This window comes from Corvus kubaryi, unplaced genomic scaffold (assembly GCF_017639235.1).
Source record: "Corvus kubaryi isolate FWS band 111438036 unplaced genomic scaffold, C.kubaryi_AGA036_p1.0 37392, whole genome shotgun sequence".
Lineage (NCBI taxonomy): Eukaryota > Metazoa > Chordata > Aves > Passeriformes > Corvidae > Corvus > Corvus kubaryi.
The window spans coordinates 14,453,970-14,479,132 of record NW_024581131.1 but is presented as its reverse complement, the minus strand read 5'-3'; the positions used below and the strand labels follow the sequence as shown (position 1 = coordinate 14,479,132).

Genomic DNA, 25,163 nt, shown 5'->3' with positions numbered 1-25,163 from the left:
TTGTGAAAGAAAGTGTGAATGGGGAAAGCTTGGCAAATGCTGGGTAGAAGATATAACTCAAATGCAGTTTAAGAATTGTGGTTAATAAAAATTATAATGTAACTGGAATTCTTTCTCTTTTTAACAGGGCTCTGCTCATTTGTATAATGATTGCTCAACTAACACTTGCAGGACTGGGTCTAATATTTTTTTTTTTATTCCTTTAACTACCTAAGAGTTTAGAATTAGAATTAATTCCTTAAATTTTTTTTAAGAGATATAGCTGCAAGGAATTGCCTTTTGACCTGTACTGGAGCAGGACGAATAGCCAAAATTGGTGACTTTGGAATGGCCAGGGATATTTACAGGTAAGTGAAGGGCAATTTCAGTTCTGTGAGTAACTCAGTAATCTGTATAATTTTGGTCAGTCTGAACTGTCTCATGACATGTGAAGCAGTGGAACCATCCATTAGGTGTCTGAATTTGATGACCAGTTAACTAACTTGTGTTAACAGACTGTAAATTAGCACATCTATGCTTATGAACCAATCCACTTCGACTGTGGTCCCAGGAAACTACAAACACTTGTGGACACTAAACCAAGCATAGGCAAATTTATTAGCTACTTGATCATGAATAATCTTAAATTGAAATAAAATTTAAAAACCCCAGAAACCACAATTCTTACTTTATGATGTCAAGAAGACTTGCTGCATTAACACCCTGTGCAAAGCACTAGCAAGTTTGGTGTCTTTAGCTGCGCACAAGAACATCCTCAGTTTCCATCTCAGTCGCAAAGAGGATATAAAATCCTGCTTCAATGCACTATTTGTGTTGATGACTTTTCCTTCTTCTCACTTGGCCCCCACTGTTACATGCAATCCCCAGCTGCTGTTACCGTGGTGATCTTTTCTGTACCAAGCCCTTTCAGGCTGCGTGACGTTCTCTGTGCATTTTGTCTTTTCCAGAGCAAGTTACTACCGCAAGGGAGGAAGAGCCATGCTTCCTGTCAAGTGGATGCCACCAGAAGCTTTTCTAGAGGGCATTTTCACCTCCAAGACTGATACCTGGTAATAAATGTCTTTTAACCACTTCTGCTACTCACTGAAAAGCATCAAGAAATGTACTGCTCAAGAAAAAAGTGTGCTGAGCAGGAACCTTAAAAAATGTCAGAATTTCCCAGAAAAATAAGAGAAGTCTTCCCACTGCATTCAGAAGTATGGCTAAAGAATCCCGAATAAGAATTTAAAAGTCTAATGTAAATAGAGATAATAAAATTTGCTATTCATAAATGCAGAGTATCATATAAAGCCAATCAAGAAGTGAAAAGCAAAAGCGGATTAGATTTTGAAGAATCTCAGTTAAAAATCCAGATAAATATTATCAAATACTTCCCTTGGCCTTCAGAATCTTCCAGTTTCCATCAGTGACAGGGTCTGCTTATATACCTTGTAAATGACTGTCTCTGTACCACCCATGATTACTCTTTTGTATATTTTTTCTTGCTGCATATAAAATGACAGCAGATTTAATCAGAAGTCCTTGCTGTTTGCTGAGGAAGCAATATTTATGAATTGATTTCTCATGCAACTTGAGCTTTCTTTAAAATAAGCACTTCCTCAACAGTGGCACATTCATGCACAGGTGCTGGGGAATGGAAGCTTTCCAGTTGCTTAAGAATGCCTCTTTCTCTGTACAGTAGATCCTTCAATATGCTGTACTGAGACATTCCCTCAAATGCCACACTGACCCAGTTTCCTGAAGTTGTTAGCAATGCCGGAAGACAAGGGATTGCTTATCAGCACCAAACTGTGAGCAGCCAGCACTAAATATTTTGAAGGAAAGTGCTACAGTTCCTGTAATGGGCTATTATAAGTAACATGCATATACTGAAAATTACTTTGACCTTTGTAGCAAAAAGTGGCTCTGAAAATTCTGACCCTGCTGATCTCCTGGCAGAACTCTATTGACTTCCTTGCGTCTAAGTCACACATAATTTCTAGTGGCACTGACTATCTGACCTGTGGATGTAAAAAAGCACAACCATATCAGAAATGCTGCTGCCTTTCAGTTTCACTGGATGTCTCTTCCTTGATGTTGTACTTGAGCATCTTGTTCTGAAACACCGATCCAAATATTAAGGAAACAATTGAAAGTCCCTGCCTGACCGTCCAGTCACACTCGCACCACCTGAGCTGGGTAGAGGCCCTTTCACAGCTACATCCCCCACACTCACAGTCAAGCCAGGTTTCCTTACCAGCTTGGCCACAGGTTTCCCATAGCAGGGGCTCAGAGGTTGGGACCCTTAAAATATTTTAATCAAGATGCAACAACAAAACAGCTACTTGAGCTCGGTCCTCTGAGGAGGGACCCCAAGCAAAGGAAGCCCTGGGCTTTTTACTCTCACAGTCTAAGCGTGCCACAGTCTGGAGTCATTGGCTCCTGCTGTGTCTCTGAGTGTCCAGTCACCTGGCAGTGCCACAGGTCCTCCTCCCCTTTGTTTTGCAAGGTCACAGCTTCTTGCCTTGGGCTTCTACCACCCAGAGCTCAACCTGCAGCCAAGTTACCGGCACCAAAAGTATTGGTCTAGACAAACATCTCGAGTTTTCCCAAGTAAGGCAAGAAATATCCATGCCATATCTAACAGTTCTTTTCGGTTAAACCATACACAGCCAAGGGCACTCTGGCATTTCCTGCTGTAGTAATAATGAATGCAGCAGAAAGAACACCTTCAGAGTTGTTAAATATTTTGAAACCTCTGCAAAACTTATTCTGGAGCTTGAGCAAAGGTTTTGAATGATTGGGGTGTCTTTTTATGTACACATTGACTCATAATCACACTAATTGCACATTACTGTGGTTGAACTGCAGCTTTGAAAGGTCATTGCTGTTGTGTTGCCTACACAGCTGCAAGCTAGGTTTGTGGGGCACAAATGAAACCTGATTGGTATTGTTGGCTGGTTTCTGACACAGGTCCTTTGGAGTGCTGCTTTGGGAAATTTTCTCTCTAGGCTACATGCCCTACCCTTGCAAAACCAATCAGGAGGTGCTGGAATTTGTTACCAGTGGAGGAAGAATGGATCCACCAAAAAACTGTCCAGGACCAGTGTAAGTATTTCTTTTCTCTCACAAACCAAGGTATAGTAGGTGTCAGACAAGTAGACAAAGACACCTCTAGTCAGGGAATGGTGATTGCCCTCCGTGTTAGGTGGGTATTGCTAAACGTCTCTTGAGCTGCCTCTTGTATACAGCTTAGAGCACTACAGGATTTGCTTGAAGTAGTGGTTCCCTAATCAGACAGGATCCAGGGATATAGAAATTACATACCCACTTTTGCACTCCTCCTTTGGGCCATGTACCAAGCGTGGTTCCTTGGAGCCCTGATCACTTCATACTGAAACACTTTTTACAAAATAATCTTTCTTGATCAATTTTTATTTTTTTGCTTACTTTAAGGTACCGGATCATGACACAGTGCTGGCAGCACAGCCCAGAGTATCGGCCAAACTTCTCTACCATCCTGGAAAGGATCAAGTATTGCACACAGGTAGTGGTCTTTGGTATCGAGGTAGATGATAATCCATGGAATGCCAACTATTCTAAGACATTAGCTTTAGTCCCTAAAGCAAGTGAAGGGTCCTGACAGACTGATATAATTACTTTACTAGTGTGATGGTGCTGTTGGCTCTTTTCCAGTGTCCATCCTCACTCTCCCATCTTCCACCCAGCCAAAATGAGCATACACTGTACCTGTGCAAATGGATGCTTTTAGCTCTCAGCTTATTCAATAGCAAAATGTTCTTCACCTTGTGATGGAAAGGTACTTAGATCTCTTTCAGGTCCATATTCTGACCTTGCCTAATGTTTCTCAAAAGCCACAGCTGAATAGTAATGGGGTGGAGAGGGGGAATGAAATGGCACAGTGAATTCACCATCCAGTAGCATTTAATAGCTACAGGTCTGGATCCAACCTCTCAAGAGAGAAATTTTATACTACAGGCCCACATCTTAGTCACTGATTTCAGTGAAGCACAGTCTCTTCTCAAAGGAAGCATGTGAGTCCCAACAGCACATGATACCCAGATGGAACGGAGCACCTTGTATGACGTGCAGTATTGCCCAAACCTGTGACAGTCACCCTGAAGGTGTAACAGATTCTTGTCTCTGTTTTTCAGGACCCTGATGTGATCAACACTGAGCTGCCCATGGAGTGTAGCCCCACACCAGAGGATGAAGGAAGTACGGTCATGCGCCCAAACATTTCCAGTGGGATAGTGCCAATGCTGGTAAGCCCTTCTCTCACACCTCAGACAACACCTAAGACACTGGAATCCCACCATGCTGGGCACAAACTTGTACAATGTCCACAAGAGCTACTGGTGGAGAACCTGAGCAACTGGACTGCCCGAGGGCCCAGCCTGCCATGCCTCAGTGATTTCAACAGTGGGTCGTGGTTCCAGCAGACCTCAAACCAGAAGTTGGAGCTCAGCAATCCATCTGCCCACAGACTTAAAAACAAAACAAAAAATCTTTGGAACCCAACCTATGGATCATGGGTGCTAGAGAATATCTGTCACTTCAGCCCCAGCTCCAAGCTCAAAGCAAATCCAGAGCGGGAAGACTCAGGCTTTGATGGGAATTGCAGTTCTCCTAGCTCTCGGGCATCTCCAGCATCTCCAGGTCGAAGTACCTGTCCTCACCTGGATATCAGTGGGATTGAACTGGTGAAACTCCAGACTTTCCCCTGTGGCAATGTAAATTATGCTTATGATGATCTGTGCTATAGCGCTGAGCACCAGCCATCAGCCTTAGCTGAGGTCAGAGCAGCTGTGCTAAGGAGCTCCAGTCTGCAGAGAGATGAAAAGCCTTTTTGTAAAACAGAGAAAACGTCAAGAGAGAGGGACTCTGGTCTGTCTTTATCAGATGACCTGAGTGTTACTCCAGTATAGTAGAAATAGTTCTTCCAAAGATCAGGGAATGTGTGTGTCTGAAAGGACTGCTTCCTGTTTCACTTACTTCCTCCACTTTAATTCCTTCAGATGGGTGAAGTTTCAACATCAGGAATGTTCTGCTTCCTCTGTCTACCTACTGGATCCCCAGATTGTAAAAGACACTTGCATTTCTATCTCTATCCTTCAAATGTGTTCCACTGAACCAGCTTAGAAGTGGAGAACAATGGCATTGCTTGTCTGATTCAGAATACAGTTAATAAGGAAATAATTCCTTCTCAATCTGCTCAGGTGAAAAGAAATGGACCTACCATCCAGCTGCAGCATTTGGATGGAAATAATGACCAACACAGCTTATGCTTCTTTCTGAACCAAGAATCCAAAAATGTGTGCTGTTGGTTGCAAGCAGCAACATTCCCAAGAGCTTTTTACAGTTCTGGTGAATTACTAATGCTTATGCGCTATAAGGGAAGTAAAAAAAAATAGCAGCCACATTTGCATCTGTTTTATTAGTAGACCTTGTGGAAGCTATTGCTCAAATTGGAAGCAGTAAGAAGAACGAAAGAAAAAAAAATCAGGCTCCTCTGAGCATGTGCTTTGTAAACAAGCAATGAAGAGGAAAACATTTACCATCAAAAAAGCAGTTGCTGGTGGAGCTGATAGTAATCCTTTGAATATTGAAGGAAATGTGCTGCTTGCCTCACGGTGTTGCTTTCCTCACAGCTCCGGGCCTAGAAGGGGCAGGTGGTTTTTCAAGGAAGGGTGAGCTGCATGGCATGATGAGAAATGGACTGTCTTTATCTTTTAATGGACTTTACTTAAAATGAATCTCATTTTTGTAAGTACTTTGATATTCAGCATTAGTTCCCTGTGCTATGTTGGTAAGCACTAAGCTGAAGTTCTTGGGTAACTATCTAGCATTTGGTGTGCTGGAGTTCTTGGTTTTAATACTCTGAGGTAGAAAGTAATGCAAAGGAGAGGAATAGTGAAGGGAAATCTAATGTAAACCCTACTTCGGGTGTTCTTTATACAGGAAGGTTGAATAGCTAAATCATTTGAGAAAGCCAAAACCATGACTTGGCTTCACACAGCTGAGCAGGTTGTAATTGTTCCTTGCCTTGCAAGTGCAGAGACTTGCTGGTAAATGTAGTTGTTTGTTTCCAAAACAGCTCATTTCTACGGCTTTCTTCAGTTGTTTAGGATCTAAATGGGTGTTTATGGATTAAAGCTGCAAAATAAGGAGACTGAAAAGGCAAATAGTTTGGATTGAGTCTGAACAGTCTTGGAAGCATTCTATCCTTGTATTACTCCTGAATGTCAACACTGTCAACCTACAGTGGCAAATTACATACTTTGTGTGTAATCAAGTTGTGTGGAGAGATGCCAGTTGTAGAATTCTCTGGCTCCTTTCTGAGGCAAGAGGTTCTCTGGTACATGCTTTATGCTTAGTGATCAGCTGCATGTACAGTCTGAAGGTGTGGGCCAGCAGGCGAGGATTTGCTTTGACCACACGGAGTTCCTGTCCTTTACATCAGTCAGGGTGGACACGACTGAGTTGTGGTAAAGAAAAGCACAGAGTGAAGAGTCTGAATCCATCCTCAGTGAAAGGCATCTTTGACACAGGTTTATGCTTTTTTGGTCTGACTTGATATCTGCTCCATGCTTTCTATAGTTTTAGACCTTTGACTTTAGAATGGACAGTTTTGTACAATGTCATTTCAGAGCATACAAATATCTTATGAGCAGGTGTCAAGAGGACAGGAGCAGACTCATTTCAGTGGTACCCAGCAACAGGTCAAGGGGTAACAGGCACAAACTGAAACACAGGACATTCCACCTGAGTATGAGAAAAAAAGTTGTTTACTTTGATGGAGACAGAGCACTGAAATGGGTAGCCCAGAGAGGCTGTGGAGTCTCCGTCTCCAGAGACACTTGAAACCTACCCAGACATGATCCTGTGCAACCTGCTGTAGGTGAACCTACTTTAGCAGGAAGGTTAGACTAGATGATCTTTGGAGGTCCCTTTTCACACCAGCCCTTCTGTGACTTCCAGACACAAAGGGTGATGATGGCCACCTTTCAGCAAAGACCCATATGGTGTGGAAATAATTCCAAATCCATTGTGTTGTAAAATGACAGATGGTCAGAAGAGAGGGGTCCCTCAGGGGGTCCCTCTGTGTGGGGCAAATTTCAGTAGTAGTGAGCTGAGGGGTTTAGTGACCAAGGGAGATGGATGACCTTACCTCATGCCCTTCCTCCCATTTCACCTTTGCTTTAGCTCTCTAGCTTCTCTCCCATTTAGCTCATTGCCTGTCCTGTCTTACATCCACGAGTTGCTATAGCCCAGTTAGATGAGGCAGAAAAGCCCATTTAGCTGGAAATTTTCTCATTCTTTCCTCTTGCAAAAGCTAACATTTTTGGTCATATTTCAGACTGGCTAATAAAAAATAAATGCATTTACTTTTAGCTAATTGGAATTTCATCAGTTTATCCTTACCTTTCAGATTTATTACTCTTATGGTTCACGCATTAGTAGTTTTTTTCCCCCAAAGGTGACCTATTAAACTTTACAGCAGTTTTGACTTGGCGCCAGCATCTTGGCCCCTTCCTCCCTGAATATAAGGCCACAGCAGAGTGCAGTGATCCTGGTTCAGCAGCAGTGGACATGATGCCAGCTCACTCTTCAGCCCGTGTCTGTCCTGAGCAGAGCACTGGTGGTCATGGCCATGCTTTTGCAGGCCCATTATGAATCTGCTTTCAATTCTCCTTAGCCATTAGCAGGGGCTGGAAACTGGTGGCAAGAGAAGTGAAATACTGGCTTGTTCAGAAGCCATGGGAAGTTAACTACACCACCTTCTCTTTCCAGAGACTTTTAATGAAGCAGGAGACACAAGACAGTTCTTCATATTTTCAATGTGGAAATGACTATACAATACCCCAAGATTCCAGTGAGAAGCAGGAGGATCCCTACTGTCCAGATAGTTACCCAGCCTGAGCTACCATTGTTTTCCCCCTGTGTAGCACTTGCCTCACTGCCATTCACAAATTTAGAAAGGCCAGTAGTGATAAAACCAGGGAAGCCATTGAAAAGTGAAGTGAGAGGAGAGCACAGTTCTATTACCAGTGCCATGGGCAGTCTTGGCTGCAGCTCTGCCTTCACTTTATAAACAAAGTGCAAGTCCAGCACATTGGACAAATACCTGTTTTTACTGAATAGCTGCATCAAGGTACTCATTTACACGAAGCACATAGACAAAGCTGCACTGAGACTGAACAGAATTCCATCCTGACCAGGACCTTATCCCTAAGAGTGATCAAGAATGGGGTGTTGAAGAGCAACTGTAAGAGTAGGGTAAGCATGTATTATTTATTTCTGAGACAGACTCTGAAGGTTTACAACAGCATTTAGCTCACGGCTGTACTGAGCCAGGTGCAGTCTCTTCTAACAAGACAAGACTTGGAGCTGCAGGTACCAAATGGGCACTAAAAGAAAGAGCTGGGAATTTTAAAAGAATCTGCATTAGCAACCTCAATTTTGTACAAGCTCTTAACTCTCTCAAATGGAATTGTCAACATATTGCCATGAATCTTTGACCTGTAATAGTCTTTTTTAGATGCTGTTTAAAAACCCTCACAGATAATGAATTTTTAATTAATATCCTGGAGGAAATAATGTCAATATTGCTCCTGTTGTGATGCTGAATGCTACATGCTGTCCAAACCATTTTATCTCAAAAGAAAAAATAACAGTTGCAGTGATACACAAGACAACCTTCAGTCCTTCAACTCAGAGACTGAAACTTACTGTTTGTACAAACAGAGATTTCATAGTGCTCAACTGCTACCATTGCAAAATATAACTTACTTGAAACTGCTTTTTAAGGAGACATTTTTAGTGCATAACCAATGAGTTAAAACTATAGTGTTAAAATTAGATTACTTTGGCAACTGGGAGCCAAAACCCAATTTTGCTTCCTAGAGGAATGACATGAGCTGGAGATCTGGGATTAATTCAGTCCTATAATCAACATGAAAAGTCTTCCAACACTTCCCTACTGCAGAATCAGCCATTTATAGGTTTATAAATTGCTCTTCCTGATAGGTGTCTGTCTTTTAACATTACCAAAATGGTTTTGTAATTGTGTGTATACAGTTGTTTTTTGACTGTGTTTAGCATTAGTACTTTATGTTGCTTCATACAACCTCGTACTCACATTTTAACGAAGGGACTGATTAACAAAAGATGAAACAATAATGGAAATTTCAATTTGTCTTTCTCTGCTTTCTTTTCACATTTGTTGATATTCCTGCTTCTGATTGCTTTGTTATCCTTTCTCTCCTCAACGTAAATGCTTTGCATCTTCACTTTTTCCTTTAAACAAACAGAATTTTTAATTGCACAGATTTAAGGTGTTCCCCGTCATATCAACCCTTTTCCTGAGCTAAGTTCTCAGCTGATTTGCCCATGGGCTGGTGTGCACTAAGAAAGCTTTCCAAGGCTGATAAAATAGTTATGGACTTTTGCAAGTGTAACTTATTCCACCTCCAAAACACTCCCCCACCTTCCTGAAAGAGAAGAAAAATGTTGCTGCTGGGAATACTGTTTCCCCTACTGTATTTGCATCTCCACAGCTGTGTCAGCCAGGGACCACACTTCCTTAGACCCTTGACCTGTGTGAGGCAGTTTCTTCTGTAGGCATGGCTGTGCTCTCCCCTCCTGGCTGTCCACCCTTCTCAATCCCATGCAGAGACCTTAAGTGATGCCATACCTAACCTGTCCTCCTCACATCACATGACTTTTCCATTTACGTGAATAGGCTTTGATTTGTCATTACCTCTGACCATGGCAGCACTTCTGCCAACTTATCTTTCTGGTAACTACTGTACATAAGTAGATGACATGCCTGCTTCTATGCAATTTAAAGCTAGACAAGTGTATACTTCTATATTTGCAACACAAAATAAAGAGACACTAACGGTGGTTATTTGTTTCCCTCTCTTCTAAGCACTCTTTGCACACAGGCAAGAATACACTCTCTCTTGCTGAGAAGTGCTGCCAGTACTAGAATGTCGAGTGCTTCTTGCCCGTGTCCACACAAAACTGCCCAGGGGAACAGTTAAGTGCTCTGAGTCTGAAAAATGCCTCTTGATGCACATTTTTTTATATGCTGTAGGCTATTCACTGAGATTTCAGAGACAGAGCTTACCATGAAGGAAGCTGACAAGCTTTGTGTGAATCAGGTTCTAAAGGTAATGTATACAACAGGTTTTGGAACCAAGCTCCACCATTTGGCTTCTAGATGTCTTAGAATTGGTTTTGCTTTAGGAAGTACCAAATGCTAAAGACTAAAAGCAAAAGAAACACTGAAATATATTGTTTTTCTCCCTTCCCTGAGGAAATTCTTGAAGAAAAGGTATTATTCTCACATGACCAAATCACAGCAGACGTCTTTTTCCCTTCAGTCTCATTTATTTAGTAGCATACACACTTCAGAGTAACACACTCATCCAATACAGTCAATGTCAGCATTGCATTGTAGTGTTCAGAACAGATGCATGTAGATGATACAGGCCATTTGATCTCAGTACCTTAAGAATAACAAATAATAACAACAGCAATAAAAAAAGTAGCAAAAGCCCTCTGAGATACGTAAGGGTTTGGTCCAACTCCCAGTGAAATCTTTCCCTTTAACAGGAATGGGATCGGATATCAAGTGAATTTCTCCCTGCACAAAATTTAGAGGGATTTAATTTTTACCACTTCCGTTAAATTTCAGCCAAATTTATATCCCTGTGGGGCCTCAACACCCATAATTTTTTTATCCGATTTATCTCTCTGCATTTCTTTCTATATTGCACCTTCCTCCAAAGAATCTCACAGCAGCTTGCAGGCAATAATGAAGGACAGCCTCACACCATTCCTGTGAGGTAAGGAGGTCTATTCCCGTCTGTAAAATTGGAACAAAACAATGCCTAGGATAGTTGTCCAAGGCCAAAAAAACCAAGTCAATAATGAAGGAGAGAAGTCCTAGTCCTACTTCTCGATTCACACAGGAATGCAGCAGCTACAGCACTGCTGCATCTAACTAGTGAGTTTAAAGACCTTGGAGCCTAAGCCAGAGGTCATCTGTTCAGCACCAAAGTGCCTCTAGGCCAGCATCTCTGACCCTGCTGTGGAATCACGCGTGCTCAGTGTCTCCAGAGTGAGGCACTATTTCTGCAGATGCATTACGACATTCTGGACTTGTATGTGAACAAATTCCTCGGTTACCATACATCAGCTCCTCCTGTGTTACATGCCTGTGCAAGTGCATCATGTTGACCCTCTGGTAAATACAAGCTTATTCAAGACAACTTACCCCATAGTGAAAGAAGGCCATGCTGCTTCCTCACACTAGCAAGTGCATGTCCACAGGCACCTGTCCCATCTGATGAGAAACAAGGAATCTAAAACGTACCCTGGGGCAGTTTGCCCCTGAGCTCACAGCCTCAGCTCCTTAGAGCTCCATTGCTCAGCTGAAGTCCTACACCTGCAGTTTGCTATGGAAAGCTGCCTCCTTCTCTTCTTTCCCCTAACAGCAACAGATGATTGTGATTTCTTCCTTTCTAATCCCCTAGCAAGACAAAGAGCCATTTCAAAACTAACTTGCTAGAACTATACATCATCCAGAATGAGTTTCCAGATCAGTGTTTGCTACAGCAGAGATTTTCCTTTTTCTCTGACCTTTCCAGCTACTGCAGTGGAACAGACCTTCTCCAGGTTTTCCCCCAAGACCACGTACTGCAAACCATCCAGGTGCTATCAGGAGTTGGTTTTTTTGAAGCTACTAGTACCACATTGCTTTCAGTTCTCCTTTAGAACTGGACAGTCATTCTAAAAGTTTGTCTTAAAATCTCAACAGACATTTGAGCACCAACCTCTACTGTTTAGATCTCCCCTCCAGAAAACAGATTACATTGGTGCAAAAGCTTCACATATGCGGTAACAGAAGAAAGAAATTTAACTCTGAAGCTTAATTAGACAAACCACTAAATGAATTCTATCATAACAATCTTATTTCTTACTCTTATAATTCTTTTTAATTATGGTAGGACAGCTTGCAATTGCAGTCTCATAAAAAAGGTAATGTCATTAAAGTCCTGACTGTGAGACCTATTTACTTGCTATTGTCCTTAAGCACTGCTATTCTCTTTACGCACTGCTATCCAATGGCTTGCCTGTTGGCTGCAGAAAAGGAGAAATACTTTTTTTTTTTTAAACTGTATGGAATTCACTATGGATTCATTTGTGATCTCATAGCAGTTCAAAAGTTAGGAGGCATCTGGAATGATATAATCTGTGCTCACTGTCACTTCAAAATAACCTAATGTAAACACTCTGGAACTTCAAGTGAAAAATTCATTAACATACAATCATAAATATAAAACAGAGAGACTCTGGGAGGCCACAGAAGTCATCTGAATTTGCAGTGAACTGCAAAAGTAATTACCAGTTTCAGACAACTTCTGGTTTAAGATGAAATATTTCTACGTCATTACTTCCTATGCGATACCTACTCTATGTCATCTAACTTTTACATCACAACTGACCTTCAATTTTCAACACTGCTGCTTTGTTTAGAGGTGATAAAAAGTAATTAAATCTGACTGATCTTTTAGAACAGTAGTGTGTTACCCAAAGTAACTCCTTTTAGAAATTATTTTAGGCTCTCTAATTACAACTATTACAGATTTCATTCCAGATCTGGACTCTATAGGGCTTTTTTTGCTCATGATAATTATTACTGAAACAGCAGTTTCCCAAATGTGGAGTCACCTGCATATATCCAAAGTTCTCAGAATGTCTCCTGAGCACAGGACACCAGCAAAGGACAGGAATTTCTAATCAGCCTGCATTACTACCTTTAGATGTTGAAAGGGTTTGACCATCAACTGGTAATGTAAGTCTTACCTGCATTGTGAAAAGTTCATCACCACGTTATTGATGTTAAAACCCGAAATGGGAGTGAACGTGTGACTAATGAGAGTACTTATACTGCGAGTATTTAAAAACTGTTCCAGTGACTAGAGGCAACCATCGGAGAAGGTAGGTGAAGCCACTGCAAGAAAACAATTCAATCTTTCTTGATTTTAACCTAAAAACTGAATTTTCTGTGGCTGTGCCTGGACCACAGCAAAAGAATGAAGCACAGATCACCCTGTGATTCCAGATGGGGACTGGAGGATGTAATATATTGATATTCCTTCACCCAAACTGCTTGGAGTTAACAGCTGATACTTTGGAGGAAGGATGCCTGGGAATTATCTCATCATTGTGTAACACTGTGAATGCAGAAACATTACCCTCCTGATTGCTGTGCCAGTTTATATGCTTAAGTGGCAGCATCATATTTGAGAACAGGAACATGGCCAAGAAGTCACGTGCATTAGGAGACAGACAAACCATGATCTTAAGAGATCACACTGGTTGCTGACTACTAGTGTGTGCATGTGTATAGGGGTTTTATCTTCAAAGATAAACAAGCCTTGGAAAAAAACTTAGCTCCCTGACCAGTTTGTGAAAGATCATTAGTGATTTTCAGAGCTGCAGTTCAGCTGCAAGAGACCAAACTCTCCAAGTCAGTAACATTTCCAACAGCCCATCCAGTCGGAAAGTCAAAAGTTTTTGGAGACAATAGGCTGCTATTCTCTCCCTAGAGTATTTGTAATCTCCTGAGTGGCTACAGAAAAAGCCAAGGCTGTTCTTGGATAGAAGCAAGGCTAGGGTAGGGAAGAGGAGGAATGGTCAACAGCAGTTAGTCACATCAAGCCACTACAAACTGCTGTCTCTCTTTGCTCCCAGTTTCTTGTGATTATCGCCCATTTGCACCTTGTTCACACTGTAACATAATGCAGCAGAAGTCGTTGGTCCAACCTATAGTGTACACAGGAGCAAGAGGACTTGGAATTAGAGAGGAAAAAAACCAATCTGGTTTCAAAACTATGCAGTTCCCTGAAAATGTGTTTTTCCTGCCCTGAGTTCCCAAGCATCTGCCCTGGTTCACTAAGAAGTAATCTGGAGTCCCATTTTGCCAGAAATCAGAATCATTCTGGTTTATCACACAGACTCATGCTGGTGTGATTCCCGAGTATGGAGGTCTTCATTCTCTGAGGACCAGTCTCAAGTTCGTCTGGTGCAACACAGACCAATCTGGAGTGATTTATTTAGGTTCATAGAGGGCTGACGCAAAGTTAACTTTGATCACTGACTGCTGGGTTCTGGATGCAGCTCCCTCTGCACTGACGACCTCAGGAGTTTAAGAGTTAAAGGTTTCCTGCTGAGTTTCCTTCTACTTCAGTAAAGCAGAAAGTTACAGAGAAGCCCTGCAAGTTTTTTGCCTTTCTCAACTCATCTTTCAGTGATGCTTTCCAAGATGCCAATCAAATTGTCCAATCCCAACAAGTACCCATCCTCCCTGTTGCCTTCTTGCCAGGGGATCCTGTGATCCAGTGTCTGCCCATCAGGAAGAAGGGTAGTCTTTCCAAAGTCGATCAGCCACACATTAGCATTCCCACTGCCATCATGTACAAAAAGTAGTGAACTTCCTACGACCTGGAACACAGATTGAGACAGTGTGGTTAAAAATACACCTTCAGCCCTCCCCCATCACTTAACACTTCCTGCTAAGAAGATGATCTCCTCAGCTCACCTGTGACCCAACAGACTTTTGGGCTGCACTTATACATTGATGATTTACATGCCCCATTTGCACAACCATATCAATCAGTAAGGTATAAATGGGCGTGTAGATAAGAAATGGGACTCAATAAAAAACAGGAAGAAAAGTAATTCTTCATCTTACTTAGCATCAGGTCTCAATTTGAACAATTCAGCAAAGGCCAGTAACTCCTTTCAAAGACAGATCATGACCCATAATTAACAAAAATATCTCTATTGATAAGGCAACATCAACAAGGCAAAATAAAATGTCTAATCTCAAAATCTTGAGCTGTTAACAAGCAGAAGTTACAATGCTAATGACGCCTTCTGCACAGCAAAGCACACAGAGAACATGCACAGCAGAATTAAATGGTATTTCAACATAAATCCCTTATAACTAACACAGCCTTCATTGTCAAACTACAACTGAATGCTACTGTACTGCTACTGTACCAAATGCAAGCTTCCATGTTACCATTCCCCTGTAAATATTCCATTGGAGCACATCAAGATTAGAGAAACCACAGGAAACTGGTACTAATAAACTATTCCATGAAGTGACCCAGAGCTGTAAGTGCTGGGATGTCATAAAGATAGGAGGATTTACTATTCCTCAACTAGTTTAATCTTCTGTATCACTGTGACACAGGCTTTGTGGTGTCTGTGTTGTCAACATGCATTAGCTTCCTTCTACAAACCACCTTCTACTCATACAGCAGGCTGTTCCGAAGTACACGTGAATGACCAAACAAAGAAGCAAAGCACCTCCACAGCTTAACACTCCCTGCTCACCTCATGTCGCTTGAAGAAGTCTGAGGATTCAAGAATGACATTAATTTCCTGCAGACGCTTGAGGTATTTTTTCTGGAGGAAGAAGAAAAAAAAAACCCAAACCAACCCATAAACATTTCATTGAAAACTGAATAAAGATAATCTGTTTACAAGACTCAATATAATGAAGAGACCATATTCATTTTAGGCTAGAGGTCCTTCAAAACAACAGTTTCATCATTTGAAAGTCAATCTGAAAATACATTTCAAGCTTTCATAGTGAATTAACAGACTGGAGTTCATCTGCTGCATGTGTTACACCAAGAATATTTATCTGCCTTGATTTGGATGTCATGAGGCTTTCTGCAATTTTTTTTTTTTCTTTTTAATAAAGAGAAAAAGTTTCAAGGAATTAAAAATCTTCCAGTTCCCCAAAGTGAAAAGAAAGAAACTGTGTTAGAAAAATAAGGAGCTCCAACCATGGTGGAGGCAGAGAGGAGATAAAAAGAATCAAGGCCTAATGTATAAAGCTCTAGTGCAGATTTTAATGCCGTCCTGAACTACCAAGCACACTCCTCCTGAAGTGCTAATCTGCCTTCATAATGGCTTCCACAGTGCAGCAAAACATTACAGCATCCTTTGAAGTTCCAAAGACAAGACATGTGTTATGCCATCTACCACATGCCAGCTGTGCTACCCATGAATTAGCAGACAGGAATTCCTCTTTGAGATAAGTTTCACACATGGGAGCACAGCTAGTCACCAATCTCACTTCAAGCCTCCACGCTCTGATTTTATCCTCTCCAGACTGAATTCCCAAATCACAAGTTTTCCTGCCAACACAATCCTTGCTTAGATATCACCCATCTAATGCATCTAACATCCATGGTTGAAGCTGATGGCAAGCCATAAGTTAGTTGGAATAGCATGTTGATAGCATGAGGCACTTGGAGTCAACTCATGTCAAGAGCTGACATGACTGGTCTCAGTCAACTTCTCCTCAGCAATCCACCAAGTCCCCAAATCCACCCCACCTCCTGAGAGCAACTGGAAGTCAAGACCACTTACTTCCTTGGTAGTCTAATTCATATTTCATGTACCAAAGAAAGCATGGACCTGAAACAAGCGCATTGGTCCAAGATCAGCGCACGTGAAGAGCTCAGACTCACCAGAATAGTTGTGTTGCCCTCAATGAATTCCACAAAAACCTGTAGAACTTGCTCCTGTGTCTTTGTCGTTTTGAAGTTTGTGTTACATGTTCCATCCGCCTTCTGCACAAAACCACACACAGACAGAGATTATTTATACTGCACGCATATCATTCCCCTCATCAGTCAATCCTCTTGAACCACCAACAGCTCAGCCCTCGCTAACCAGATGAAAGCAAGTCGTTGAACCGGAAGAGAACAGATAAACCAAGCAAGAGAAGAGAAGAGATACAAAAGCTGATTGGATAACTTTAAATGGCACTGGCAGCTCATTTCCTGTTGAGTGCAAGTTTAAAAAAAACAATTCATGATATTACCAGCTTGCAGGAGGGTTTTCTCATGTCAGTGCTAGCAGTTCAGTGGGGCAAACCACAGAGACCTCTTTGGTTGTACTCTTGTCTAGCTAGTGAAACCCTGGCTGAGGGTGTAAGGGAACATTTCCAAAACCAATTTTACTAGTCCTTTTAGTTTGGGGGTTTCTTTTGGGTTTTGGTGAGGATTTTTTTTTATTGTTATTGGGGGGGGTGGGTTTGGTGGTGGTGGTGGTTTTTGTTGTTGTTTCTGTTTTTCAATGGGAAATCAAAGAATCACAGTTAGGATTCAGTTCCAAACATACCTTTGAACATACAATCTGTCCCAGAAGACACAGAACAGAAATCTGTTGCAGGCAGGAACAACTTGGGATTCACAGTGCTAGCAGTGACAAAGCAGGTGAGTGAATTTTGGCAAAGGACACTGTAGGCATGCTTGTTCCAAGTGTGTCCTGGAGAAATTCAGAGTACTTTTGTGCTAGCAGTAAGATTCAGTACAGAAGCACCCTGCTACTGAAAAAAATGAGTATTTTTATGTGCTTCTGGAGCTACAAGTAAATAAGAGCAGTGCATGAATTGGAGGTATCTGTAAACATAGAATATATGAATATGCATGTCTCCAAGAGCATCCCTGTTGCTTCAAGAGACACAAACAGGAGATTTTATGATGTGCATGTAAAATACGGCAATTATTACAGTTGGTAACAAAAATCCACTAAAAGCCTGCAGGATTATCAAACTGTTTTCCTCTCCATTTTATCAGTCCAATCCTCTATTTTCATTACGAGTAAATCAGCAGGTTAATACAATATGTTCTCTCCTACATGTTAAATCGCTGCACCAAAATGACAAATTCAGGTCCAGTCTCAGCAGGTGAAACACTATTTATTCCACAGCTGAACTTGGTTTCTAAAGTATACATGAAAAAAATTCAATAATGCTAAAACTCCAGAGTGCTCATGCAACAGAGCGCGCGTTATGCCAGATCAGTTCAGCAGGTAGGCAGTGAAAGTTAGAAGCCATCTGATTTGATGTGTGACAATACTCAATAGCACACACAAATCTGGAACTTCATCTCGTACCTCTTCACTGGAGTAAGGTTGTTTTAAAAATAATTTCTCGCTATGCTGCGGACTGTAGAGCAAAGTCTGGAATAGCTGCTCAGTGTTCCCTTTCTAACCTTTTGTGTCTGGACAAACTAGTTGCTTGCTTCCCTGTGGTTGAGAAACACTTTTATGATTTTGCTCCTTTCCAGTGGTTGGCAGAAAACATAATTACTGCCTGTCTTTACTTGCTGTAAACAATATCCAGATTTTGAATGGCACCATGCCAGTATTCTAAACCAGGGATCTGCAACAACTCTGGATGTAGTTGATCCTCAAGAAGCACTTGCCTGACTCACTCCTTGAAGTCACGCCTTTGCTAAAGACTCCGCATACGTTCCCGCACAGCAGGGCAGTCTGTCACACAGTGCAGCCTGTGGGCCGTTTGCAATACTTCTCATTAGATGTGACAGTGACACGGCTCACAGGAGGGCAGGTGTCACAGCTCCATAAAACAGTGCTATCTATCTTAAACCATGGGGTCTTGCCCAGAGCCCTCTGCAGACTTCCCTTAAAGGGCTCTGAGTTAACTTAATGGATTCACAAAGATTTATGAATCAAATCTGATGTCCTCCTGGGAAAATAGCTATCCCTGATCTACAGCTAAAGAAATGGTACCAAAGGAAGAGTAACTTTTCAAACTGCACAGACATTCACTGTCAGAATGGGAAGACAGAAATCCCAACTCTGAGCCCCAGGCATCTCTGCTCTGCAAAACATTAGCTTAGTATTGTAGACAAAATATTTGTGATGCCTGGCCTTCAGACAGCCTCTGCCAGAGAGGCAATGTGCATTTGGAATCAGGCAGCCCCAAGATACTGAGCAACAGGTTTCAACTGTAGGGACACCAAATGGTTCAAAATATTTTTGATAGGAGGAAAAGTGACAAATCCCATAAATGAACTTGACTTGATTTCAGAGATCCAGAAGCAAGGCAAGAAAAAGAAATGGATCAACCTAAAGAGAACAGGTACCCCACTACTGAAGGAGTGCATATGGTGAATCAGATCTCATTTATCAGCAGCTGGCTCACAGAAGGGCTTATATGATTTCACTTTCTTTGCTTTCGCTTCTTATTCAAGCAGCCACAGGCCAGGAAAATTTCTGAATGACCACAGCCAACATACCTTATCAGCTAACTCCAGAAGTTACCAGCGCAGTTAGGGAGAACATCCCCTTATAACCATCAACCACTAGCTGGCACCACTGACTCTTACAGGCTTTCCTACCAAAATGGGGATCCCTGCAGAATGGCTTTGCTTTTCTGCAACAATACAGAACGGGATGCGCTGTTCACCTCCAGTGGAACAGTGTAGGGAGTACTGACTACCTGCATTGCCTGAACAATTCAGTTTCTGCCACCTTTTCTCCATTTAAAAAAATCATTTAAGAAAATGATACCTACATGCCTCACAGCACAGGGAGATAAAGGGAATGTGCTCCAAAGTACTTCCTGTGCTTAATCAAGGATTAAGTATTCATGTTTTGCACAGTTACAGCAGTGTCTCCACAGTGGGAAACACTACACAATCTGTGTGTCATACTGCTCCTACCTACCTCTGACAACCAACAAATCCACACAAGTACAAGCTAGGAAGTTTTTCTGAAGCTCCCCTGTGCTCCCTTATCTCAGTCACTCTCCAGGACTCAAATCTGTACATCTTCACTCACCAACGATCTTTCCAAGAACATACTTGAAAGGCCTCAAGATCATCTGGGTTTCTGATTCCATTACACAGAGGAGCATACAAAGACCTAAGGTGTATAGGAATAAAACAAGTATCTTGATAACATCATTAGCTGGCTAAAGGGCAAGACAGGATCACATGTTTGGGCTGCACTGGAGACAGATCATCTACTCATCTACCACCCAGACAGTTCTTGCATGAGGGTGCCTGTGTCTAACAGCCAGGAGTGGGTGGCACAGCACACGGGCCAGCACTGCATGAACTGGAAGCCCCAGTTCCTGTATCACAGCAGGAGAATCTATGAATAAGGAAGAGAGAAGACACACAGGGAAGCAGAGAAGAAAGAAGTATTTCAACAGCCTCTGTTCATCAGCATCGCCCTCTTTTATCCCTTTCTTATTTCTATGTGCTTGAACTGTGAAATAGAAACAAAAGTAATCCAGGTTCTGGAGTGGTGCAGTTGACACACCAGAATGTGTGTCACCAGAATGTGTGTCATGGGATGCCATCCAGAAGGGCATGGGCAGGCTCAAATGTAGGCCGATGGAAATCTCATGCAGTTTAAGTGCAAGGTGCTGCACCTGGGGCAGGGCAACCCCCAGTATCAATCCAAGCTGGGGGATGAACAGATCAAGAGCAGCCCTGCCAAAAAGGACCTGGGAGTGCTGGTGGATAGGAGGTTGGACATGACCCAGCAATGTGTGCTCACAGCCCAGAAAGCCAGCTGTGTCCTGGGCTGTATCCGAAGCAGCGTGGCCAGCAGGGCAAGGGAAGGGGTTCTGCCCCTCTGCTCCTCTCTCATGGGACCCCCCCTGGAGTGCTGCATCCAGCTCTTGGGTCCTCAGCACAGAAAGGACATGGACCTGTTGGAGTGTGTCCAGAGGAGGCCACCAAATTGATTAGAGGGATGGAAAACCTCTCCTATGAGGAAAGGCTGAGAGAATTGGGATTATTCAGCCTGGAAAAGAAAAGGCTTTGGGGTGACCTAATTGTGGTTTTCCAGTACCTGAAGGGAGCCTACAAGAAAGATGGAGAGGGATTTTTTACAAGAGCAGGTAGTGACAGGACAAGGGGTCCTTTCTAAGTGGGAGTAGGTTTAGATTAGGTATTAGAAAAAGATTCTTCACTGCAAGTGTGGTGAGGCACTGGAACAGGTTGCCCAGAGAAGTTGTGGGTGCCCTATCCCTGGAATTGTTCAAGACCAGGTTGGATGGAGCTCTGAGCAACCTGGTCTAGTGGAAGGTGCCCCTGCCCACAGCACAGGGGTTGGTACTACATGATCTTTAAGGTCCCTTCCAACCCAGGCCATTCTATGATTCTATAAAAGGTAAGTAAGTAATAAGTAGGAAAGAAAATTGCCCAGGTTCCACTGTGGCTTAAGGTAGTATCCTAGGAATGGTACAGGGGCACAAACTTATCCATCAAGAACAGCAGATGGACTTGGCTGATGGAGAAATTTCATTTTGTATTGTTCTGGCTTTATTCCAGCTCCATTCATACTGGATCTCATCATGTATTTAAAATGAAAAGTGGTTTCCTTGATCCCATGGGTATCTAAGCAAATGCTTTTAACATGCCTTGCCAATAAACATAACTGCAACAAAACCACTCTACTGTGATTCACTTGGAATAAATATGTATAGTTCCTGGATAAAAAAAGTAATTGCATGCAGAGAGGGAGTTAATACTTCTGTTCTGAATTCCTCCTGACAAGAGTCTCATTTTCATTCTATCTGCACTGCGTACCTCCTTGAGTCCTTCCTGCAAGGTCTCTGTGATATGTACTTGATTCAAGTATGGCTGACGTATATTTGAAGCTTAAATTCATTGAAACTCTCTGTTACAATTACAATGAATGCTTTAAAACTACAATAGAGTGAACTCTGTGGTTTCAGTCAGTGCATTTTCACATAACCCTTTGGAAAAGCTGGAGACTGATGTGCACAAGCTTTTTGATTTAATTTTGATTAATTTTTGATTAATCAACACATCCAACAAAGTTCAGTCTCCAGGAACAGGCAGAGGTGAAACAATTACCTTAATCCCTTCAATCCTGAAGCCCAGGTTGGCACTAGAGCTGATGGTTTCTCTCCACTGCATGTACCGGGGTTTGGTGACAGCATGCTGGGCGTTCTCTTCAGCCGTGGGAGCAAGAGGATCCACTTCAATCATTTTCTTGTACATGTCCTTACGCAGCTTTGGCTTCTCTCGTGCCTTAGTCAACTCTTCCTCCAAATATGTTCTGCAAACATCACAGCCCAACATGACCTTAAGGACTGCCCTGATATTTCTTTTTACAGCTTACAAACCGGCCTCAAGAAACATCAACCAGGAAAGTAAGCCTTATCATTGCCCCAGTTTTGCACATGGGGAAACCAAAGTACACAGAGCAATGACTGTGCAGGCATATTTAGTGAAACAGCCCCAGGAATCAGGAATTGTAATTCACTTCTTGTTCTAACTATACCTTTACTTACTGTTACAACTTATTGTTATTTCCTGGTTATAGAATAGGAGAAAGCTGAATTCCCACCGTGCCATAAAATAGAACTGCGTTTTCAGACGACAGTTAGGAAAGATCACTTAACATGCAATCAAAAAAACAAATAGGGCTATTGAAGACTTACTGCATTCTCTCTCTTCAAAAAACTTGACATCAGTCATTGGTAATTTTTATAGGCCTCAGAAAGTTTAAGTTTTACTTAATGCATCTCAGTGAAAGACAGAATCACTCTTCATATAGAAAAAACTAAAGAGTAAAGCAGATTATCAGAGCAGTTCCAAACCAGAAGAGGTAACTAAGAACAGGAAGGTGAAGGGACACAAAACTTCCACATTTTGCTCTTATCACTCAATCTGTTAAGCCAGCAGCCATTAGAAAGGCACTATCCATGTTCTCCACATTCCACTGGTTTTGTAAAGCTTGCTACTTTGTCAGGTGCCTGAATGTTACTTTCTTCATCATAGCGTAACAAACCAGGATGGTATTTAGGAGATGATGTCACTCACTGCCAGAATGTCACCCACTTTCAACAAAATGCGTACTGTTGCAAATCCTTTTCTTTCTTCTGAACATACCAGTGCTACATATTTCTAATTCATTTAAAATTTTGCATCTATTTGAAAAGGTGTATCTGCATTCCTGTAAGTAGAGTAACTAATTTATGACAATAACTCTTGAGCATCTGAGCTGACACCCAAAACATTACTATGACAGCTCATACTTCTGTGTACTGTTACCTTACTCCAGGATCTCAACAGATCCCTATCTGGTTGTTATGCTTAGATAGTACTTTTGATGTTTTCATCTTCATCACAGACAATGAACGGAAAAGAAAGTGGGAATCTGGAGAACAAAATGATGGCAACACTTCAAGATGTCAGAGTAGGGAAAAAAACAGGTCAGTCCTGAGCAAATTGTCAACTCTTTACAGAAAAGATCAATACCAGTGAAGACTCATTCAAGCATTGGAAATGGGCTTTCACACTGCTATTCAGTCATTTACATTGGGAGATGGAAATTTTACTCTTTGTGAGGCCTTCTGAATCACTGCACACACAAGGATTCAATGAACTGGAGGTGAATAAATCATAACATTTTTTTCCCACGTATTATCAGGCCACTGCAGAGAAACTTTGTCTTAAATCACCCCTGAAAATTTCTTGATGTGGATAGTTTTTGAGCCTATAGATCAGTTAGTTTCCAGAATCCATGTACAATCTGGCAATAATGGGACATACTGCCCTCAGGTTGTCCCAGATGACTTATGAGCAGGACCATATGTCCCCCCTCCTTCAAATGCAGGGAAAGCACATTCTCTTTCATTCACCCCACCTGATCCCCATCTTGCAGTCCATCACACTTGGCCCTTCAAAATCAGTAAGCAAGTCATCCAGCTGGATGTAGCTCTCGCCATCTCTCTCCACCACACCATGGAAGCAAGGGACGCAGGAGCGTAGTGGGTCTTTCATCAGTCGCTCAAAACACTCCTTTTCATTCTCTGAGAAGCGTTTGAGAATCTTCCCACTATCGGCTGCCTTGAAACTCCCTAAAAAAAGAAAATCAAACATTTGCTGACAAGATTGACGTGCAAAAAAGAAAAACCCCTTCCCCCACCATTCCAGTTTCATCTATCTCAGTCTCATGGCAGCAGTTAAAGACTTCCCCTGAAGAGAAGAGATAGGTTGCTTTTCATAAAAAATAAAACATACAGGACAAACAGCTGTTAGCAGTTAAAGTCCGTTTGGATACATTCCCATGTCAGAATTTATAGCTTTAAGCAGTGCAGTTGCTTCAGGCCATTGGGCTGTTTGGGTTTTTTTTCCATGTTAATCTTTGCTAGGTTATTAAACAGTACTATACTTACTAAAATGCACAGGAAGAAGCCACGAACCAGAATTCATTAATCCTCTGACAGGCTATTTTAAAGCTGCATAACACTGCCAGTGCTGGCTTTGTCCTTAATCCTCACACAAGTTATATACACCTGCTGAGCGTGTCCGGACAGAGGCAGCGCAGTCAATCAGTGATAGTTAAACCGCCAGAACAGGCCAGAAGCCAAGCACTGCCCTTTCCAACCACACACACACAGGCTGTGACTGCCTCTTTGTCTGCCTGCAAGTACTGCCTCTCCTCTGGAAACCTGCTAATCTGCTAATGCCCTGCAGGTACAGTCTGGAGGGTGATAGTGCTTTTTACAGTCCTGTGTCTGAATGGTATCTAGGACAAATGACATCTGCAGAGGCCACACAGTAATCAGACTCCACCTGCCCAGAGTTTCCAAATGCTCTCCTGTCTTGCAGCCTGCCGACAGCATCTGAGGAAAGTACACGTTTCATTCAGAGGTATCCTTTAGATCTATATGAAATAAATTGGGCACCAAAGTAGAAGCCTCACTAATCCTGGGGATAACACTCAACCTTTACCACAGCAGAATCCTTCAGCCATTCCCAACTGGTTCTCCTCTGACAAATCCTAGAACTGGCACGGCCTCGGCACAAGGGCAAGGCTGGTAACAGCCCAGGTTCTAGTTCAGAAAAACACTGTCGTATCAGAGAAGAACAGCTGCAGAAAGGATGGAGTAAACCCAACCACAGAAAACTACTAAAAGGAAACTGGAACAGTATCTCTCCTAATCAGCTTCTAGTAAACTCTTAACCCTCTTCTTCCACCCTACTACAGGAGTCTCCAGAAGGGTTATGATTACACGACCAGTGCATCGCTCCACACAGATGAAGCCAACTCCATACATCTGTGACAAAAACTGCATTAAGACTGGGTCATCTTGGCACTTTGATACAAATCAGACCCAACAACAACACTGTGCAAATTGCAGCTACTCAGTTTCGAGGGCTCAGTAAATTTCTCAGCACAGCTTTGAAGTGCACCGTATTAGTGCATTAGCATACACAGAGGTGGTTCACGCACTGCATTACAGCACGATGCAGCGTAGG

The 25,163-nt window shown here is 42.2% G+C and overlaps 2 protein-coding genes across 4 annotated transcripts in view; one reads left to right on the top strand and one right to left on the bottom strand.

Annotated features, from left to right (window-relative positions):
- The window catches only part of LTK (leukocyte receptor tyrosine kinase), a 96,107-nt gene extending 86,198 nt beyond the window's left edge, over positions 1–9,909 (top strand). The window contains exons 25-30 of one of the 2 annotated variants that reach the window (XM_042038210.1): positions 255–347; positions 948–1,049; positions 2,953–3,087; positions 3,436–3,526; positions 4,155–4,265; positions 5,019–9,909. In XM_042038210.1, the coding sequence (XP_041894144.1) occupies positions 255–347; positions 948–1,049; positions 2,953–3,087; positions 3,436–3,526; positions 4,155–4,265; positions 5,019–5,132 (646 nt within the window). In that variant the 3' untranslated portion in view covers positions 5,133–9,909. Of the gene's footprint in view, positions 1–254; positions 348–947; positions 1,050–2,952; positions 3,088–3,435; positions 3,527–4,154 lie in introns of both variants that reach the window. The other variant, XM_042038209.1, reaches the window with a different exon arrangement.
- Positions 9,910–10,376: 467 nt separating this feature from the next.
- The window catches only part of ITPKA (inositol-trisphosphate 3-kinase A), a 40,454-nt gene continuing 25,667 nt past the window's right edge, over positions 10,377–25,163 (bottom strand). For both annotated transcript variants that reach the window (XM_042038211.1, XM_042038212.1), the window contains 5 exons: positions 23,545–23,758; positions 21,747–21,951; positions 16,569–16,670; positions 15,421–15,492; positions 10,377–14,520 (listed from right to left, as the gene is read on the bottom strand). In XM_042038211.1, coding sequence (XP_041894145.1) covers positions 14,317–14,520; positions 15,421–15,492; positions 16,569–16,670; positions 21,747–21,951; positions 23,545–23,758 — 797 coding nt within the window. In that variant the 3' untranslated portion in view covers positions 10,377–14,316. The remainder of the gene's footprint in view (positions 14,521–15,420; positions 15,493–16,568; positions 16,671–21,746; positions 21,952–23,544; positions 23,759–25,163) is intronic.